The following is a 22,635-nucleotide window of genomic DNA, read 5'->3' as shown; positions in this document are numbered from 1 at the left end:
TGAATTCCATTTATTCATGACTCTCAGCATGGGTCTATCTATATCTATCTATCTATCTATCTATCTATCATCTATCATCTATCTATCTATTTATCAAAGTCACCATCCATCTCCTCCCATCAGAGGGACTCTGATTTGACAAAATTTAACAAAAGCTTTGGGGGCATTCTTCTACCATCCAAAATTAGGGGTTGATCTTAGGCACATATCCTCCCATTGAGTATGGACCCTTATAACTATGATTGTGTAAGGACTATAGCAATTGTATAGGTAAATCATTGTGTAAACTCTCTAGAGAAAAGGCAGGAAGTCCCCAGATTTTCATCCATATGGTGATGGCCATGCTTCTGAATATGAACCATAAGGCTTTCTCCAGGTCATGATTCCCTCATCCAGTAGTGTTGTAGCTGCCACAATGTCAGCTTAAGCTCCCACAATTTATGCAATCCATCCTGCTTTCCTCCAATATAATTTCCCCCATTACTCTCTCATCATACTATGGAAAATGAAAATAATAGAAGAGAATTGAAGGCAGACTGGCAAACAAGCAAAGGCAGAAACTTGGAAAGCTACTACACTCCAAAGTTGGTTTTATGAACCATTGTATTGATGCTACACTCCTACCTGCCCACTTCGTGGTTAGCACTTTTTCCCTTTTTTTTTTCCTTAATAGAGAACAAATAAGGACATGTATGATCATGGAACATGCACATTTTTATTTGGTTTCTGCCTTCTTCTGGATTATGAACCCTGACTGGGTCCAACTAAGCTAATGTGGACTTAAAATGTAACAAAAAAAATATTACTTTATCTTTTCTCTGAACTTGCTGCTGGGGAGAGAAATGCTGGCAGCTCCTCCCTCACAAAGTTATTCAGCATACTGTACACTTTATTGCGGATACACACTGTATGATTGAGAAAGCCAAAGAATACCCAAAAGAAGTAAGTATGTCCTTCATTGATTACAGAAGGGCCGTCAGTTGTGCGGATCATGTCAAGCTGTAGAATGTGCTTAGAAAAATGGAAATCTCAAAACATCTCATTGTCCTCATCAGAAACTCATATACAGGTCAGGAAGCCACAATATGTGTAGAACATGGGAAGAGAGACTGGCTCCAGGTTAGCAAAGGAGTGAGACAAAACAACAACAATATACTGAATATATATTAAGGCAAACTGGATTGGAAGAAGATGAATGTGGCTTTAAAACTGGAGGAAGAAACATCAATAACTTGCACTGTGCTGATGACACTACTCTGATACCCAAAAAAGGAAAGGATCTGCAAGTTCTGGTAATAAAAGTCAAGGAGCAGAGTGAAAAAAATGGGACCGACATTAAATATAAAGAAGACCAAACTAATGACAACAGGTGCAACAACCAGCCTTAGCACTGACAGTGAAGATATTGAAGTGGTGGAAAGCTTCTACCTTTTAGGATCAACCATCAACAGCAAAGGAACAAGCAGTCAAGAAATATGCTGCAGACTAGCACTCGGTAGAGCAGCCATGAAGGCCTTGGAAAAGATTTTCAGATGCCCTGATGTGTCTACACCTACAAAGATCAAAATAGTGCAGGCAATGGTATTTCCTATGACATTTTATGGAAGCAAAAGTTGGACTTTGAAGAAGCAGGATAGAGAGAATATTGACACTTGAAAACTGGAATTGGAGAAGACTCTCACAATACCATGGACACCCAAGAGAACAAGCAAAAGGATTGTTGAACAAATCACAAAAATTATACTATACACTGTGTTTCAAGATCTATTGTTATCCAGAGGTATTTATTAAAAGCCAAAGCATGGGTTAAAGGTAATATTAAGCTCCACTGTTGGTGACCTCATGGACAGGTCCATGTAGATTTCTTGGCAACAATATGGTAGTGGTCTGTCTGGTGGTCTCTCATCTGAATACTATCCAGATCTGACCCTGCTTAGTTTTGTGAGTTTAGTCAAGACCGAGAGTGAGTGTTGTATGGGAGAGAAGCAGTGCATATGGTAGAGGGGAAAACTACTGTACATTAGGAAACAAATGCCCAGAGACATATAGTTCTGACCATCTTTAAACAGAGCTGATTTTGTTGTCCTGCCCCTGTATTAAGTTTTAAAAGTTATTTACTGGGGGGAAAAATGTGCTGGCTCCTAATTTGCCTAGGATATGGTTCTTTTAAAAATAAAAAAAGCAATATTGAAGCCAACATTATTCTTCAGCCAGATCTACTTGTGGTGCCAATTTCTTTCCCAAATCATAAACATCCATGTCTTCTTTAATTTAAAAGCAGCTTGTCCCTCTTATAGGAATTCGACTTCTGCTTTTGTAGATGACCTACTTAGATCTACACAAGCACATTATATGGCCATTGGAGAAACCTACTGGAAGACCCTGATTCAGGTCACTGCAGAGGTGAATAAATGAGTTGGCCAACGCCAGCAACAGTAAGAGCAGAGTCACCTTTTGGTTGTCTGACTGTCCCATTCAATATTTTATACTATATATGCAGTTGGTTATTTTCATTAATGTTGTATGAGTCACTTTGTGTGAGTTGGACAGCCTTAGACATCAGTGAGATAAATAAATAAATAAATCTCAAATGAATCCCTTCATTTCCTAGATATAGGAAAACTTTCTCCCCGCTTTTTCTCTTCCCTTTTTAGCTATAGTTCATAAATAATGACTAAGATATTCATGACAGATAAACTTAATTTATATCTTGTCCCATGCATTACTTTGTGTGCAACCACATGCAACCTAGGCTGCTTATAATATGCCCATTGTGACTATACCAGCATGTACGGTAAAACCATGATCTTCCTTTTCACATCAGAAAGAACTGCATGCCATTTTGGCTAATGATCACCACAAGATGGCGCCTGAAAGGCTATTCTGTTGATGCAAGAGTTTATTTTATCCTCCTTTAACCTCATTCCCTCCAAAGCATGGAAGCATTTCTCAGAAATGATATATGCATAACAGAACAGTCATTACATCCTCCGTTTAAAGGTTAATATATGACCCAATTGTCTGCTTTTCTCCTACTCCCTGGGTTCCATGTCTTCTAGAACAATATCTGACTGATGACAGTAAAGGTTATACTATAGGTATAAGAGCCAGTTTGGTCTAGTGCTTAAGGCAATGGGCTAGAAACCGGGAGACTGTGAGTTCTAGTCCCACCTTAGGCATGAAAGCTGGCTGGGTGTCTTTGGGCCAGTCCCTCTCTCTCAGCCCTACCCACCTCACAGGGTTGTTGTTGTGGGGAAAATAGGAGGAGGAAGGAGTATTAGGTATGTGTATGTTCACTGCCTTGAGTATTTATAAAAATAATAAAGGCGGGATAGAAAATAAATAAATAGGTATAAAAAGGTTATACTATAGGTATTCACACCATTTTGCTTACTGGAAAACCATTTATGTTGCACATTTTTATTTCACACAAATAAAACGATATGAAAATTGCTGAAAGCATGCAAGTTCTTTTCAGCATTCTCATGGTTTCTTCGTGAAACTGCCAAACCCTCTTATTTATAAGACCTCAGGTAAGAATACTGAAATCTCTTGAGCTCTTGTCAAAATCTGGTGAGACTGTGGCATTCCTACTCTCACCAAATTCCAGTGATCCAGTGTGAGACTTCAGAAGAGTTTGCTTTTCCTTTCTTGGTTAGGGGAGGGAGCTCTTCCCTGAGATCATTTGGTGGGACACAGGGCGAGAAAAGATTGCCAATTCTGACTTCACCTGACAGTATGTACAATATAATTCAAGAAGTTCCTCAGAAGTCTGCCTTTGAAGTTCCTAGCTCAGTTGCTTTAGAGTAGAATCTTTTGGTGCAGTGGCTGGGTTCATACAACACGTATAGATACTTCCCTAATTAACTCATGTCATTGCACTGAACTACAAATGGATAAAACAGGGTAGTTCACATAATTTGGTAAGCCCAGCCCCCCAAACCAAGGTTAAAATGACCTCACTTAATATGCTGGTATATGCAGCCATTGGGTTATTTACTGACCTGGTTAAGGTGATTTTACGAACTCAACCCAAATGTGTTTGGGTGTATTAAACTGATTCCACAGCAGTCCTGAGATCTTCTCTTACTTTTCTTTCTTGGTATCTTTACCATTTTATTCTTTCCGTACTGGAGTATGACAGATACCATCTTTCACATGTAGGATGGTATGGCAATTTCAGTATAAACGGGCACTGCTTCCATAATATTCTTTTTCTTAACAAGAATCATATTTCCTCCTCTTCCTCTTCCTCCTCCTCCTCCTCCTCCTCCTCCTCCTCTGAGAAATGAGTAATTTACCTTTCCTAGATCTCAAGCCAACCACTGTCAAACTAACTTGATATTCTCAGCTTTTTAGATCACCTTCTGATTGGATAATTCATTCATAATCCAGGTATGCACAGAAAAGCAAAAACAATCACTGCAGAAAACATTTAGCATCAATAGTCTTATATATAGTCTGGGTTGTGATGCAGCCTGCATTCACAAGAATGGCATCTGGCTTCCTAGACAGGGAATATACATTCCTTCATCTCAATCAACACTGAGGGAGACAACATATATGACAGGAAGACCAAGCCAATATTCCAGCCTTTCCCTCTCTTGGGTAGTAAAAAGTTTTCTCTTTTAAAATCAGGGGGAGAACTCCAGGGAAGCAAAGAAAGAAGTTGCTGTGCCTGAACTGGAGTGCAACACCTCTTGAACAGCCCTCCAGGGGAAAGAAGCAGAAGACTTTGCTTCAGGATTCAGGTTTTTTCTAAGAAATATGTAAATGTTTTAAGCAGAAACTGCATTATATTTTAATTTTGTTTGTGTGTACTTAAGTTCAATATTCTTTACAACTCTGTACGAGTTTACTGATGATATATACTTCAGTCTTTTATCAAGTTGTGCATGAGGATGCTTACTTTCTTTCAAATTTTTTGAGATCTCAAGTTTTCATTGAGATATCCTTTATAAAACTAAGAGCCTGGGGTTTTATAAGTCATCGGTGCCATCTTGCAAGTGTTTGGATGTTTTAATTTAACCAATGTGCCAGCTGCTGTATATTGTAAGCTGGGTAGCTCTATATTCTAGATGCTTCAACACTCTGTTTTTAAACTTAAAGCATGATTTTATATATTTCTCTCTTTTTTTAAATAAATTTTGATTTTCCTTTTTGTCTTGTGAGATAGGTCTATCCCCCAAGGGGATGGGGGAGAATATTGCTAATACTTCTAGTCACGTGCCTCAGTGCTGATATAGCCTTGAGGCAGCACTACAGAAATTACAATATTTTGCCTTTTTATTCACCGGAAAGGCAGCCAAACGTGGGTGTCCTGTCTCTCTCACATACTGGAGTTAGGAGGGAGGATGTTTGGTGAGGTACCCGCTTAGTAGATAGGTGGTGACAGCAGGAGCTATCACACTGCTCCCCAGAGCAGGAGGCAGAGGTAGGGTCTGTAAAGACCTAGAAAGTTTCTGGGAAAGGAGGTTTGAGACTGTGAATCTACTACCCTGTGGATTCAGCCCCACTTGCTGCAGCCTTCTACAAAGTAGATTTGCCATTTATTACCATGTCCAAATGCAAAATCCCATAGTTTGGCCATTTGTTCATTAAGGCGGAAAAATGCTGCAAAAATGCTGGAGTATCTGAACAGGCAGAGACATCACATTGACAACAAAGGTCCGCATAGTTAAAGCAATGGTGTTCCCCGTAGTAACATATGGCTGTTAGAGCTGGACCATAGGGAAGACTGAGTGAAGGAAGATAAATGCTTTTGAACTGTGGTGTTGGAGGAAAATTCTGAGAGTGCCTTGGACTGCAAGAAGATCAAACCAGCCCATACTCCAGGAAATAAAGCCAGACTGCTCACTTGAGGGAATGATATCGAAGGCAAAACTGAAATACTTTGGCCACATAATGAGAAGACAGGACACCCTGGAGAAGATGCTGATGCTAGGGAGAGTGGAGGGCAAAAGGAAGAGGGGCCGACCAAGGGCAAGATGGATGGATGATATTCTAGAGGTGATGGACTCAACCTTGGGGGAGCTGGGGGTGTTGACGACCAACAGGAAGCTCTGGCGTGGGCTGGTCCATGTAGTCACGAAGAGTTGGAAGCAAATGAACAAATATACAACAACATCTGAACAGGCAATGACAGTTGTCTCACTGTGTTTACTTAACAGAGAAGACTTGCAAGAGGATATTAGCTAAGGTAGAAGGAAGATACTTTAACTTTTGACAACTGGCTAATTCTTTGTGGAAATAATTAATGAATGTAGGTTGATTATATTATGCATTATGCAGGTATGCTGTAATGTTCACCCTACACATTTTATTCCCCTGCCCCCCAATGTGTTAGCTGCCAGCCATCTGTTATAACTGTTAGAAGTTACCTATTTTTATGGGCTGGTAGAAGTGAGAGGGTGTGTTTCCTCACACCTGCATTTAAGTTACATTTAATGCATTATACAGAAATGTTTCAACTGGTAAGGAAACTCAGTTTAAAGCTTAAGCATCAATTGCTTCACTGCAATCTGTACTATTTGGTTGGAGCCCTCATTTTAGTCAGGAGGTTCTGTGAGGTGCAGGATCGGAAAATGCAGACGCTGAGCCAAACTCAAGAAACAGATCCACCTGAGGGAAGAATTGCAGATGGGGAAAAAAATAAATATCTCCTGCTTCCATGTTCATTCATTCACATTCATCTTCTATTCAAAGATAACTTTGCTGGGATATTATGGGTTTCACCCTCGCAAAGTTACTCCCATGTGACACAGACACTAAATTAAAGCAAGCATATGGCAACTACTGTGAAAACTAATTTAAGGACTCTTTCTTATAATAGCCAGAAGTCATTTTTAGAGAACTTCCACATGAAGATTAGCTTCTGTTACATATTTGGTACCTGCAGGTCTTGATTTCAGAGCATTGATCTGTTCTGGGTCACTGGCCATTCTCCCACTGTGCCTTAGAGTACAGTACCAGAAGCTCTTGGGTTGGCCTAGGAAGGAGATGGGTGATTGGAAGCTGTAAAGGCTTCCACAGAAAACCAGGTCCTGGGGTAGCAATGGGTGACTAGAAACCGGGAAAATACCTTGCTCTCTTTCTCCCCACTTGGGTTCTTTTACTGAACCTTTAAGGGAATGGAGGTGGGGATCATTTCCTTGGAGAAATATGAAGAATTGACTATGAATAGAGGAAGTTGCAAGGACAAGGAAATACAATAAAATCAAAAATGGGCAAGTTTTAATCTGATACTGTGCAAGCCTGGAGTAACTGAGGTTCTAGCAAGTCCTTCCAAAAGTCACTTCCATTAACTGAGAAAGTCTCTTAAAATTGCCATGCAAGGGAAAGCCAGAAGCATTCTCTCTCACCTATGCCAAAGATTAAAAAAAAAAATTGCAGAGATAGTGTTGTGTGGTAATCCTCACAGAAACCATGACTGCAATACAACCATTACAACTCTACTTCTTCTCTTTTGAAGTCCTCCTGGAACCACATGGTCATCTGCAATCATCCTATTCAAAAAGGCATCAGAGCTTTTGCCTTCTAATTCAACACACACACACACACAAATCACCCTAATGGCAATACTTTGCCATCCCAAGATCTAGGAGAAAGGACACCCCAACTGGGAGGCCTTGCTAGAAGGTCCGAGAGTGAATACCCAGATTTTCTTCAGACCTCCATAGAAGTACCCAGAGGGAATACTCAACTGACAGTATCACTTCTCTGGTGATTGTGGCAAGACAGAGGCATGTGAAAAGGAGAAAGTGTCAGGTACAGAGGAGGATGCAAAAGCTTATAATCACCAAGCTTAAAGTGTTAAAAGATGGTGGGGGGAGGGAGAACAGAAGCAGATTATGCATAAAGTTTGCAGTGCCAGTGAAATTTCTTTTTCTCCGAGCCTGTCCTCTGCTACAGATACATGTCAAAATTACCCTATACAGCAGCAATAAATCTAATTGAGAAACTGTGGGAGAGAATTTGGAGAAACTACCTCTCCCAAATCTGTTAAAACAGCTCTCTTGTTGCTAAGAGGGATTTTTTTTCCTCCCAGGAATTATTGTTATATAGGAAATTGGTTAGCTCCAAGGTATGTTAAAAGTTTCAGAAAAGCCAAGGTTTTTATTTTGCCACAAGCCATTCTTTTCTTATGATACAAACAACCCAAATGGTCAAGATCAGCCTGTGGTGTGAACAGCATTGCCAGGAACCAGGCATGGGCCTTCACTGGATTCAACAGGAGTTTATTGCAGATGATTCTGGGACAAATTAATGAGCATTAAATGAGCCGTCCTAAGTCCATAACAACATTGCCTTCCTTCTGCTACCATTTGCCCTGAGGGAAATCTCTCCTTAAACCATGTGGGAGGGGAAAAGGGTGAAACAGCTCTTTATTTTTAAGAGAGAGGTGATGTATTTAGCATCCAGGTAGTTTATCCTTAAGGTTCTTGGATTATGGAAGTGGAAATGACCTTGCCTGTGACTCCAGAGAATTGCTGTCTGTCAGAATTGAGCAGCCTTCCCAACATCTCAAGGTTACAGGTCTGATGTCTAAAATGCCTTGAGGGCTCCAGGTTCATAAATTTGGGGCAGACATGCTGGGGTAGATGGATAAATAATGACTTTGTGGCATGTCAAATTTCTTGGAAACCTCTGATATGCATTGACCATCTCCTAAAGAGCTGATGATGATCTTTTCTGGCTATGGACTGGTTTCACACATTGCACCAAACCAGACAAACCCTGTTAGGACAGTGTGTGAGGCACAGCCTACGACTATGCTGAATTCTCATGATCTAAAAGATCTTTGAATGAAAATTCCATTGACCCCTACTGTTAAAATCAGTTTTAAACAACGTTTTTTTCCCTTATTTTTAATTTAGTTATTTTCTGCCTTTATGTTAAAAAAAGATTAACTGAAGGAACAAAACAAACCATATAATTAGCTCCTATAATATATTGTACAAATAAGCTGAAGATTCAAAGGAAAGCAAAAAAAGAGAGAGAAAAAATGACACAGTGTATAAATAGAGGTGTCAAACACAAGCTGTTTTGAGTTATTTAGCACAAGATGAGGAGCTGATGAGCTCATTCAGGAAACAGTGGGACTAAGTCCCATCTCAGACTTATGAATCACCCTGTTGTCACCCCTTTTTCATTGTTTTACATTAGGAACATAGGAAGTTGCCATTCAAATTATTTGTCCATCTAACTCAGCAACGCAGGACTTGCACAAAGGCTGCCACAACCAATCACAAAAGACCTATGTATCAGAAAGATAAAGAGGGAAGCTGTTTCCCACCAGTCTTTCTAGTCTCCCAAGATGCCCCCCATCACCTGTCCTACCACATTTGGTGTAGGCATATCAAAGAGGGCCTTAGTTAATGACCTCAGGTTTCAGGTAGGGAGATGTGGACCTCTAGATGTCATTGAATTGCAATTCCCAGCATTGAACACACCTGGCCATGTTGGCCATGGCTGCTGGAACATCTGGAGGACTACATGTTTCCCTTTTACCTTATCTTCTTGGTAGGAGGCTCCTTTAGGCAACTTTGCTAGAAGATAGTATCAAAATTTTCTCTTTAATTTAGAGGATAAGTGACAAGGTTGATTCAGAAGCAAATGTTTTACAAATGATGTATAAGGAACTTTGAAGGGGGATGTCTTTGCAGATACAGCTTCTCAACATTAATCCATCAACATTCAGAAGTAGCTGTGGATATCCTATTTAGTTTCAACACTAAAATATTGGGAGGGAAAAAGGGACAAAAAAGGGTATACATTTTGTTTAAAATGGGTGTATACTAGTAATTTATATAGAGATCAGAATTTCCAGGGACATCAAGTGCCAGCAGGTATCTCTCTTGGTGCCCACTGTATGTATGGGGCCAGGAAAAAACAAAATGTTACTTTAATTAGACTTAGTATTTTAATTGTCAGGCTTAAGAATCATTTTTGTACTTCAAATCTCCCCAGTGCCCCCCAAATTTGCTCCAAAAATTTCATCCTACCCCTCCCACAAGGCATTGGGGAGCACAAATGGGTGACGGGGAGCACAGACAGCCCTACTATAAAAGCCCTCATTAAGCTTTACTGAGTACAGTTCCAGGATACTGGTATCCAATCCATTCTCATGAAAAGGCAGTGCACCAGGCGAGCCTTCCTGGACTGGTACTGGTTCTGCTGCTCTCTGGGTGAGACACGGGGAGGGGCAAGGGTGCATATGGTCATCCTGGCTTGGATTCCCTCTGAGTTGGACTCTGGCTGTGCAGGTCCCATAGTCCTGGATGAGTTTTAGCCTACTAGTCCTGAAGAAGTGGACAGGGTCTTTGAGCTCTGCCATTTGTCTATCAGATCCATGTTTCAAGGTCTCCTGAGAGACTTCATGTGATTGGATCCATGCAGTGGTAAATGCTTTCTTAAGAGATGTGATGGTTTTGCAAACTTTGAAAAAAGTACATTCTGCCATCTTCTCAAGAAGCCATTGCTGGATCTGGAATTCAACTATTTCTATGTAGAAGTTATGGAGAAGATGGTAGATTTTCAGCTAAGTGGATTATCCAGATCCTTTTTAGTCAGGTTTCAGACTAGATTGTGGTACTGAGATGGCATTGATCACACTTGTCAATGACCTTTGGTGGATGGGGATGATGTGGCCATCCTGGATCTCTCAGCAGCTTTCCATATCATTGATTGTGCTGTCCTTCTAGACAAACATGGGGGATAGGAGTGGGGGGAATGGTGTTGGAGTAGTTCTCCTTCCTTCAAAGCTGGTTCCAGTAGATGTTGGTGGAGGGAAGAGGTCCAGCTCTAGAATTCTGCATTAAAAGGTTCCTCAGGACGCTACTGTCTCCCCATATTTAATGTCTATATGCTGATGATACTCAGTTGTATGTCTCTGCCCCAGGCCATCTGTGATGCTGTCAAGATTCTTTCTCAGTGTTTGGAGGCTATGAGGTTCTGGATGGGGAAGAATGGGCTTTGTCTTAACCCTAGTAAGATCAAGTGGCTCTGGGTTTAAGGCCCTTTCAAATCTGGAGATTTTCCAACTTTAATTCTGGATGGGGTGCATTTCTCATCCTCCCCCCATGCAGGAGGCCATCCCTCAGCGTTTTTACAATACAATAGAAAATACACACTTTCTCCCCAAGCATATAGTTTTAAATTTATGGAATCTTAATCCACACACTTAATCCAATGGGAGAGTTATTGGATATTTTAATTTTGCCCTTTAATATTGAAAGAGATCTACTGTTTACTGAATCTTGTTTTAAATATGAGAAAGGTTTGTTTGTTAAGTGAGAGACATACAAGGCAATCACTGAAAATGTGCAACACAGCCATTTTGTTAATTGGACTTAGTTCATTGTGGTTATACAATGTTTTTACATTGCTGTCTTATGTAATAGCTCTTACTCATTTGCTATGCTGATCTTTGACTGTAATAAAGATTTGTTGTTGTTTGTTATCCATTTGCAGTAAATCATACTGACTTATCAAATACAGCTGAACTTAACCTTAGTGAAAGTCATTGGATTACTTTCAGTTTATCCAGATAATTTGTATCTCAACCTGCCAACTCAATCCAATACCCTAGTCTCCCAAAATTGAAGCAGAGGGAAATAGGATTATTGTCTCATTCTCTTATTCTCCCCAGCCCCATCATCTACTGTCAGCTTGTCTGGCCCCTTCCCTGCCCCTCAACTGCTTAATTCAGCAGTTGCTGATTAATTTAGATAACAGCCCTGAGGTGAAAATGATGGGATTGGATTTGTACCACATCCAAAGTTTGGGTTTCTCTTAACATATGACTTTATAATACTAGATTTTGCCTGATTTGTTACAGTAAAGTTTTCTCTGATTAAATGCCCACTGATTGTTTATTGTTTGAAATCCTCCACAGAGTTCCAGCTTCAATATATAGTCAGGAGTCATCGTGCTGGAAAGAATGTGTCGTAGGTCAAAAAGGGTACATTATTGTTTATTCTGATCAATGATTCTTATTATATTGGTTGCCTTTGCTAACTATTGATTATTGATTTGGTTTTAACAATGGTTTTAAAGTGCTAAATTGATACAGGATCACCTTTATATATGGTACTAATGTTACTTTGAAAATTCTTATACAATTTTAATCAGCTTGTAAATCTCTTTTTCTTTTTTTTTTGTTCCTTTATTTCCTTTATTTCTCATTTTTCTTGATTGATTTTTTTAAAAAAGGAAAAGAGAGGGGGGGGGGAAATGGATTATAGGAATTTTAGGGTAACCTAATTAGATGGAATGAGGTTGGAGAAGGTTACCCCCAAATCAGCCATCACCTTGATTTCTTTGACACACACACACACCTGTAGACACATATGCCCAGTTAGTCTTCTGCAGCCTATTTCATCTGAAGTGAGCTTGCCAGGGTCGGGGTGGAGGGGTATCTTAAAGACAGTTTGGCATACAGAGAGTTAGGACTCTCACTCAAAGCATTCTGACCTCTTGTCCTCTCTTCTCCAGCAAGATGCCTGCTCCTGTTTTAAAGAATCAGAGTTCTGTCATTTCTGACCCAACTGTTTTTCTACTGCCTGAATTCACAGATTTTGTATGTTACAGGCTAACAAGAACTTAATGTTTCAAAATAGGCACTTACGATTCACCTAGTGCCCAACAAAACACTCCAGAAACACTTTGCTCTGATGAAACCTTCTGAATCATTTCCCCAGATTTGATTCAGACAGATTGGAATCACTGCAGAGTCTTAGAACCCTCCAGCAGTGAATGTTTTTGCCAACATCATCTTCCTTAGAACAATAACTCAGAGCATCACTTTCAAGGTACAGTTATGACACCGTTGATATGAGCCTGTCTCTCTCCTCTTACACATGGTTTGGGAAATTTTGAGAGTTGGCTTATTTGTTTGGATTCCATCTGAGTTGTTAAGAGCTGAATTCCCACCAAATGTGCAGTTACATTTTAGTGGGAGGGTGTTGGAGCTCAAATCTCAGCTTGCTTTCAGTAATGCAGAGAAGTACTTAAATCCAAACTTAAATCCGCTAACTGATGCAGGTATTCAATGAAATCTTCTGCCCGGTTTTAAGTGGGGTCTGGTTGATTAGACACTGCAATGCTTATATGCTCTTGCAGCTCTCTCCTTGCCTGATTCTGCAGAAAGAAGAACGCTAAGCTAGCTGGAAATTCTGGGATTCCAAACCTTGACAAGGCTCCAGATGGGGAAGGCAGTTGACATAACATGCCACCGCTGTTGCATCCTCCATTCCCTCTGCAGGATCTTGCTACATCTCTCTTCTGGAGGACACACTCTGTGAAACAGAAATGCGACCAGTACTGCAAACTGAATGCCCCTGCATTGTTTCCCCTTGCAAATCACCTGCCTCCAGAATCATCTGATTTCTCAGCATACCCTTAGGTCCTACACAGACCCCACAAATATTCTTAGAAAATAGACTGGGTCAGTAGCTACAACTCAGTGTTTTGTTTATTATTATTATTATTATTATTATTAATAATAATAATAATACTTTTATTCTACTTTTTAAATATATTTTGGTGAACTCAAGGCAGTGAACATACCCAATACTCCTGCCTCCTGTTTCCCCATTACATCAATCCGGTGAGGTAGGTTAGGCTGAGAGAGAGCAACTGGCATCAGGCTTTCTTCCCTGAGGCAGGCCTAGAACTCACGGCCTCCTGGTTTCTAGGCCAGCACCTTCACCACTACTCCAAACTGGCTGTCTCTGGACAGACATTTCACTGGTCTGTATAGCACAGTGGGAGGACAAGGTTGCATTCTCACCCTGCCTCTGCTGGAGATGATTTACCTTTGGCTCTTCATAACTGCCCTCACATTTGACGTCTTCTTGGACCAAGAACGTCTGACCACCAACCTCAGTTTGTCCAAAGGCAGCCTATTAAAACTGTACCTACTGATCTGACTGGAATTTCACAAATCTCACTCTTCATGGGACCAAGCGTGAATGTCTAATACTCACCTTCCTTATGAAAGAAAAGCATCTCCATGTCAGTACATGGAGGGAAAAAAAATCCAATCTGGATGGCGGAAACGAATAACAAAATATTTGGCTCCTCTGCATCAACTCAGAGATATTGGCAGAGCTTCCTACCACTGCCAGCACAAAATCCCAACCTGCTTATCCTTTCAAAAATCTGTTTCTCTCATTTGTGCCATGGCTTTTGGTGTATGAAACACACATTAGATTTTGTTTGTGCCATACATTCAGGTGGTGCTTTGGATGAAATTCAAGACTCTCATCACCCAGCAGGCTTTGCTATAATGTAATGTATTCAATTTGTGCACTGCCCAACTCCAACTTGACTTGAGTGGCTCAGAACATAACACGAAGTAACAAATATGCAATAAGAATAAAAACATGAAACAAGTTCATGAATCCAGCCAACAACAAAACATACCCAGCAAAGGGACCAACCTTCTAGCCCAGAGCTTGGAAAGCTGTGATTGGCGCACCTACTTAAGCCTGCCCCTGGCACCAATCTCGCCCCCTTCCACCCACCAGGCAAGAAACTCTGTCAGGGGGTGTGACAGGGGAAAATGACATAAATGATCTTAGAGACAGGTTGGACTTCGGCTCCCATTAAGCTCGGCCAGCACAGAGAGGCCAGCCTTGGGGTGGGGTGGGGTAGGTACTCAAAAAGTTCAAGATGTCGGCCATGACAGAGCACTTGAAGCCATGATCATTTTTTTTTACATTCTCTTTGTAACTGTCCCTTGCTGCACTTTTTTGCATTTTATGTGCCTCTGACTTTACTCTTTAATAACACTCACATGCACATACACATAGAGAAATGTAAACTAGTATTGACTATTCCATGCTAGCTTATTCCATAATAAACCTGAAATTACTGAGATATCGCAAAACTCATGGCTACTTCTGATCAGGTTGCTTGTATTGCACTGGAAATACATCTACCAAGTGGTTTTCTGTTTGCTTGTTTGGGGATCTTTATCTAGGAATATTTTTAATCTCCTTATGATTATATTACAGGGAGTCTCCCAGAGTGTGCATGTTTTAGATGTCTCCATGTTACTTGACTATAGCCTTAATATGTTCTCTCTCTCTCTCTTTGCGCACACGCATGCACACACACACACCCTCTTTTTCAGCACTTTCTGTAATGTTGATTGTCCTAAAAGGGAACAGCACGATGTTATGCATGTGCACACATATACTCTATACCCAGGCTGATGCTCTACAGATGTGATGGACTGCATCTATTAGAGCTCCCACACAATATAACATGTGACTTTTGTTTCGTTTTTTGTTTTTGTTTTATCAGTTATAATGTTAAATCTGTAAACTTGCAGGCATAGTTTTACATCTGAAGTAAAGAGTGGGAAGAACATGGCACGAAACACAAAACAAGTATGGCAAATGTTTGGTTTGCATAGTTTAGTCACTGCAATTAAGTCCTACACATATTTATTCAGTGGGGCATATTTCAAGGTGCATGAACTCAGGAGCCTTAGAGACTTCATACCTTCAGCCCCAGTGCTTGACTAGTGGTCTGTAACCTCATTTTACTTTGATCAAGTTATTTCCTGGATACCTTAACGATTAGTCACTTTTATTCACGTACAAAATGTTCTGAGTTTTGTTCAGCCAGTCTGGAGGAACTGATTTCCAGGTTCTTGGCAAAATTATTCAGGTGGTGATTAACAATGTCAGTGCAATTCCAGGCAGTTTATTTTGCAGCAATGCGGATGACCCTGAGGAAAAGCTGTGAAATGTTATATGGCTTAAGGCTTGGGCAACACCTTTTCCTGTTGCACAGGGAAAGCATCTGCTGGAGAAATCTGGACCTTTTAATTTGGTACAGGATTTCTACAAGGCATTTCAAAATATTCAGTTTCTTAAGTAAAAGAACAGTATCACACACACACACACACACACACACACACACCGAGAATCTTGTTTTACATACAGAAGCTGCCTAGATTAGCACCTGAATTTTACTTGAACAGAAAAGATGGAACAGCATAATGCATGACAGTTGAGGAATTGGGAAGGATATGCTGGCCACATGATATGCAGAGATCAAACCTTCTATAGTTCAGTACTGCCCAGTAACCTCCTTGTACCTGTCTGCTGCCCACTCCAGTAAATTCTGTAATACAAAAGCACCAAGGCCAAAGAACATGAGATATTATTGTTGATGTATGCTGGATAACTGAGAAAGCCAAGGAATACCAAAAAGAAGTCAGTATGTGCCTCATTGATTATGGAAAGACCTTCAGTTGTGTCAATCATTGCAAGCTGTGGAATGTGCTTAGAAAAATGGGAATCCCAGAACATCTCATTCTCCTCATGAGAAAGTTTTATATAGGTCAGGAAGCCACAGTATGGGCAGAACATGGGGAAACTGACTGGCTCCAGGTTGGCAAAGGAGTGAGACAAGGCAGTATATTCTCCAGCTATTTATTCAACCTACAGTATATCCTGAATATATATTGAGGGAAGATGGATTGAAAGAAAATGAACATGGTTTTAAAATTGGAGGAAGAAATATCAATAACCTGAAGTATGCTGATGCAACTACCCTGACTGCTGAAAATGCAAAGGATCTGCAAGCTCTATTAACAAAAGTCAAGGGACACAGTTAAAAATTGAGACTAACATTAAATATAAAGAAGACCATATTAATGACAAAGGTGGAACAACCAGCCTTAGAAGTGACTATGAAGATAGTGAAGTGGTGGATAGCTTCTGCCTTTTAGGATCAATCATCAACAGTAAAAGAACAAGCAGTCAAGAAATACACTACAGATTAGCCCTTGGTAGAACATCTATGAAGCCCTTGGGAAACATTTTCAGATGCCATGATGTGTCTATAGCTACAAAGATCAGAATCATGCAAGCCATGGTATTCCTTGTGACACTCTGTGGAAGTGAAAGTTGGACTTTGAAGAAATTGGATAAGAAGAGTATTGACACCTTTGAACTTTGGTGTTGGAGACATCAAATGAGAATACCGTGGACAGCCAAGTGAACAAACAAATGGATCATCAAACAAATCAACCCAGAGTTCTCACTAGAGGCACAAATGATCAGGCTCAAATTATCCTACTTTGAACACATTATGTGAAGACTTAGCTCCCTAAAGAGGGCTTTAATGCTGGGAAAGGTGAAAGAAAAGAGAAGAAGAGGATGACCAGCAGCAAGGGGGATAGACTCAGTTACAGCAGTGATGAGTGTGTTGTTGGAAGAACTGAAAGACCAAGTTAGAGACAGATTGTCATGGAGAAAATCTATCTGTGTGGTCAACAATAATTTGATGGCATATATCAATCCATCAATCCATCAATCTATCACACAGGCAGGCCAGGACGTACAACTACAATAGCTCCTGTTTGCCAATTTTTCTCCTGAGCTGTTTGCCTTTCTACTTGCTCAGTCAAAGGGCTTTTGCAATAACACCTAACCTACAGAAGTGTATAATCCTCAACACATGATCCCATGGGAAAGTAGCTAGGATGGAGTATGTGGCCTCCTTTTCTTGACAGTCTCATTTTTTTCTACATCTAAATTTGACATGTACTATGTTTTAATTTTATGGAATCGCCAAGGGCTGGATACAACTGAATGGATAATCCAATTTGATTCGATGTTTTAATGTCAGTTTCCATTCTAAAAGGCACTAACAGCTACTCCCCATCTTGTGATGTTGTTGAATGTGTGGATCTATTTTTTGTTGATATAAATTCTGGAAGTGCTGTAAGCAACTTGCTCTATTTTCCTGGTTCCTAGTTAAATAAGCAGCACTTAGCATTAGGACTCTGATTTAACAGAGAAATGCAAAAAGGAGGGGCAAAAATCCCACAAGGAAACTCAGGCTCCAGGTTTCCCCAAAGTTACATAAATGTTACATAAAAGTTACATAAATCAGGTGGAATGTCTGCTAACAAAAAAAGAGGACAAAGCAGCCAAATGGGAGGTGAGCCAATGGAATGGGGCCCCTAAACTTATTTGTATCAGGCATGTGGAAGATGATTTTGGAAATGGGCTGACTGCTGCAAGGCTTTCCTTCCCCAAGACATTATGAACTTACCTGGACAGCTGAGGAGACTTTGTTATAGTTCAGGCAACAAAGGAGAAAAGAACTATTTATAAGAGTCTTTGGGAGTTAGTCTTGTAGACAGTAGTAATGGAAAAGCAACATGATAATATTAAAAAAGAATCAGCTAAACTGCTCACTTCAGTGAGGCATACTCTCACATCTAATACATAAAACCCAGATTCAGTCATCTTTAGATCATTTGCATGTCATGATCACATCTTACTCCTTCCACTGACTTCAGCAGATCCCACCTAAGCATGAATATGTTTGGATCCAATCCCATTTGTTTTGTGAAGCTAACGTTTATTGATTTATGCTGTACTTTCTGAGTATCTGTTTCCTTGTTTATGTTGAGCATCTTGAGTCCTCATTCCATAGATGGAAATAAGAAGCAAACTGTAGATACTATTTAAAAAACAACTGGAACTCTGCTGCCTTTTCCATTTTTATCCAACGTGCACAGCACTGCCTTATTTTCCCGTATTCCTCACATGATGGAATAAGCCCATTGATACATCACATATCCTGAGGTTATCTCTAGGTGGCTTCAGATAACTTGAAAGGAGGGATAATTGTATGAGAAGAATATATGAAGAAAGGGACGTGGCCTTTGTTTTAAACTGGAGATGTGCCCTTTAAAGGAACATTTCTGGTGAAAGATTAGAGCACTGTTTCTCAACCTTAGCAACTTTAAGATGTGTGGACTTCAACTCCCAGAATTCCCCAGCTGGGGAATTCTGGGAGTTGAAGTCCATACATCTTAAAGTAGCCACGGTTGAGAAACACTGGGTTAGAGCAACAGATGCCTTTAGTTTGTTTTAAATATTTTTAAATAATTTAAAATTAAAATTAAGTATTTGTTTTTAAATATCTTTTATGTTTCAACAGCTAATGGCTTTATAGGGGCAACATATCTGTGCTGCAAAAATCTGAAGTTCCTGGGCTGTCCCCATCCATGGACTAGGCAGGTCTGACATGCTTAGCTTTTTTTAAAGCATTTTTAGTGGTACAAAATTCTTGCCTTAATTAAATACAGTTCTCAGCTGCAGAATTCCAAACAACCAACAGATGGCAGCAAAATATTCGAGTTCTCTGTATCTCTCTACTGCCATCAAATGGTCATCCAGGGTTTTGAAGCCCAGATATGGTCTATTTAGACTTTCACACTCCTGTAACTACCAAGTCCATTCACCAGTTCCCTCTGGGGTTAGCAGGCCATTAAATCGAGCTCTTTGAAAAGCCCATGAATGTGATGGTGCAGAACCAATAGTAGCTCTCAGCCAAATTGGATTTTGGTCCTTGTTCTTTACTTGCCTGGCCCCCTTTTTTTTCCATGTCAGCCTTAAACACCTTCATCTCACCTTGACTATCTGCACTGTTTTCTTAGCTGTTCCAAGGATCATTTAAGAAAAAGATGAGGGCATTATTTCTTTAATGTTATTTTTTCTCCTGCAAAAGTGCACCCCCCTTTCAGAAATGCCTGCACAGTATAGCTTTCAAAATATAGCTATAAAAACTTTCTTTGCCCACCTTTGTCATGAAAGACAATGAGGACACATCACACCATTTCCCCTGTGGATCAGTTATTAATGAGTCCCACTTGAAGACAACACAAAGCAGGGGAGAGTGATTCACCCCAGTGATAATGCAGTTCCTCCAACAGGCTGCTCAGGCTTTCACCTTGATTATCTATATTTACAAAGGCCTGCAATTTAAACCTTGTGATTTGTTTGAAGAAAGCACAAGGCAGTGCCCTCTGCTTAGGTGGAATTAACTGTAATGATTTGCACTACGGATGCCTCCAGGAAATCTAAAGGATAATCATAACTGGCCTGGGAAGATATGAATATTATCCTGAAATATTATTCCTGCCTCAGTTGCTCAGGGCTATTTTTCTTCTTTAGGTTTAATCAATGTTTAATCCCAAAGTAACACAATATTTTATTTATTCATGCACTCATTTCTATGACCCCTCATCAAAAGGTTCTAGGTGGCTTCCAGTTCATAAAAGCAGCAAACACTGTATAATATCAGCAACTAAAATAACATCATTATCCAGTTACAGTACTTGGAAGAGACCACAAAGATTATCTAGTCAATCCCTCTGCAATGGCCAGGAAAACTAATTAAATCATCCTTCAGAGATGACTCTCCAGCTTCTTCTTCAAAACTTCCAGAGATGGAGAACCCACAGGCTCTGCAAATAGATTGTTTCACTATTGTAGAGTTCTTACACAAAGTTCTTCCACATATTTAAATATAATCTATATAGCTGCACATTATATATACTATTTCTGCTCCTAGTTTATGTGGTAATAGAAATTAGTTCCTGACCATTTTCACTATGGCATCTTTTCATGTACCTGAACTTTGATGTCATGTCTCCCTTCAGTCTTCTTTTCTCCAGATTGAACATCCCAGATTCCTTCAATGCGTCTTCATAGGGCATGTTCTTAATTCTCACTGACATTTTTGTTTCCTTCCCCTGGACTTGTTCTAAGTGTTGGAACACCTCACTTGAATGGATATGTTGCATGAGTAGGAAGACAAAATATGAGCAAGAAAAAGTGTACATCAGAGTAGCAATCTGTTCACTCACATGTATATTTGAGAGCTTGGGATGTTTCAGAATTCCAGCGCACAAGGTTCATTTGATCTGCTCCCTCATTTCTCACTGCATTTTAAGTCAATTATCATGCACAGGATTCAAACAGTGTGTCCATTCTGATCAAACACTTTGTAGGGTAACACTAATAATTTGGTGTTTTCCTTTGGAAGGGATTTTTTTAAATGTTTTTAGCAAAACTGTACTACAAATAGGAGCCCTCATGCTTGATTTACTAGATTTGACTTTGAGCCATAGAAGACCTTCAGATAAATATTACTGATTCCATCAAAGCCATCTCAGCTAGCCAGTTCAGCATGACAATAGAGAGAGGGCAGGAAACTGTTTATAAAGTTGGCTTGATCTTTATAGCCTATTAAAAAGAGAGAAAGGAGTAGATATGCCCATAGCTGCATTTGGGACTGTCCTGAACTTTCATTCAGAAAATCCAAAGTGGCTGTTCCACAAAATTACTCTCTTATAAAACATAAGTAGAACCTTCCTTAACCTACCAAGATGCACACCATTCACTTTTATGGAACGGCAGAGTTTGAAAAGAAGAGAGGAAACACAATTCTTGGGTCCATTTCATATGGTCATTCGATTGCTGCCTTTTCATAAGATGTTGAACAGTTCTCATACATGGTGAAGGCACGTAGATAGAATGTGGCTCTGCCAACTCTTATTTCATCCAAGAATAAAAACAGCTCAATATGATGCTGATGCAGAATGACACAGAATTAACAGCACTGAATATCACAATTTAATGATCAAAGCGCACTGATTTCTTGCTCTCATACTGAATGATTTCTAAGTCTCTTACAAGAGGAGAAAAGCAAAAAGCAAAGACTAAGGTTATGGAAGGGAAGCTGGCAGGTGTCTGCCATGGTGCTGCTTTGAACCGGGCAGCATCTTTTGCTATTTTTCCCCCCACCTCCTGTTAGCACATGTGAAGATAATAAGGTAATGTAATGCATTTGAGTTTTGGTTTAAAATAGATCTGTTCATAAAAATAAAGCTGTTCAGCTAGAAAATGCTTTGTCATTTTGGAAAAAGCTTTGATATATTTTAGTAAACCATCCCCCCCACCCATTTTGAAAAAAGAGAGAGAATTAACCCTTAAATGAGAGCTGTTTCTCTGAGCTTCCAAAGAATGAATTGAACATCAAAGGGGAAGTCAGTCCCAAGAAACTCATCCACATACACAAAAATAGACAGAGCAGTCTATGATAAATGGGTGGCTCAGCCAATTCATCCATGCAAACTAAATTATCCTTTGGGAAGAGCGAGCCAAATGATATGCGATATACAAGACCTATTATGGGAATACTTAGGTGGTTGAGTTCTTACTGTACCTTGGTGAAAGGTGAAAGGTCCCCCGTGCAAGTGCCGAGTAATATCTGACCCTCTGGAGAGACGTCGCTTTCACGATGTTTTCTTGGCAGACTATAGAGCGGGGTGGTTTGCCATTGCCTTCCCCAGTCGTCACCTTCCCCAGCAAGCTGGGTGCTCATTTTACCAACCTCAGAAGGATGGAAGGCTGAGTCGACCTGAGCCAGCGACCTGAGAATCCAGCTTCCGCTGGGATCAAACTCGGGTCGTGGGGAGTTTTCAGTTGCAATACTGCCACCTACCACTCTGCGCCACATGAGGCTCTTTACTGTACCTTAGCCATTGGTTATTCCATTTCGTATCAGTTAGGATCCTTGTCAGAACAGTGCAATCCCCTTCTCTTCTGCCTCATTTTCCTATTCTGTTTTTTAAAGTTGCTTTTAGCCCCAAGTGGGAAACACTAATCTAGGCTTCCCCAATCAACTTCTGTCTGGATGTGCTAGATGTCAACTTCATCTTTCCAGTCAGCATATCTGATAGGAGCTGAAGGCTGTCTTCTTGACTTGTTTGACACTCCTCTTCCCATGGAATCACCTAAAGCCACGTCG

The 22,635-nt window shown here is 40.2% G+C and overlaps 1 protein-coding gene across 1 annotated transcript in view; it reads left to right on the top strand.

The window, feature by feature from the left end:
• The window catches only part of RAB3C (RAB3C, member RAS oncogene family), a 134,687-nt gene extending 129,609 nt beyond the window's left edge, over positions 1–5,078 (top strand). The window contains exon 6 of the mRNA XM_063295633.1: positions 4,639–5,078. Coding sequence (XP_063151703.1) covers positions 4,639–4,682 — 44 coding nt within the window. The 3' untranslated portion in view covers positions 4,683–5,078. The remainder of the gene's footprint in view (positions 1–4,638) is intronic.
• Positions 5,079–22,635: the final 17,557 nt, after the last annotated feature.

Source organism: Candoia aspera, chromosome 2 (genome assembly GCF_035149785.1).
Source record: "Candoia aspera isolate rCanAsp1 chromosome 2, rCanAsp1.hap2, whole genome shotgun sequence".
Taxonomy (NCBI): Eukaryota; Metazoa; Chordata; class Lepidosauria; order Squamata; family Boidae; genus Candoia; species Candoia aspera.
The sequence above is the reverse complement of the archived record's forward strand: the minus strand, read 5'-3'. Positions and strand labels throughout refer to the sequence as shown.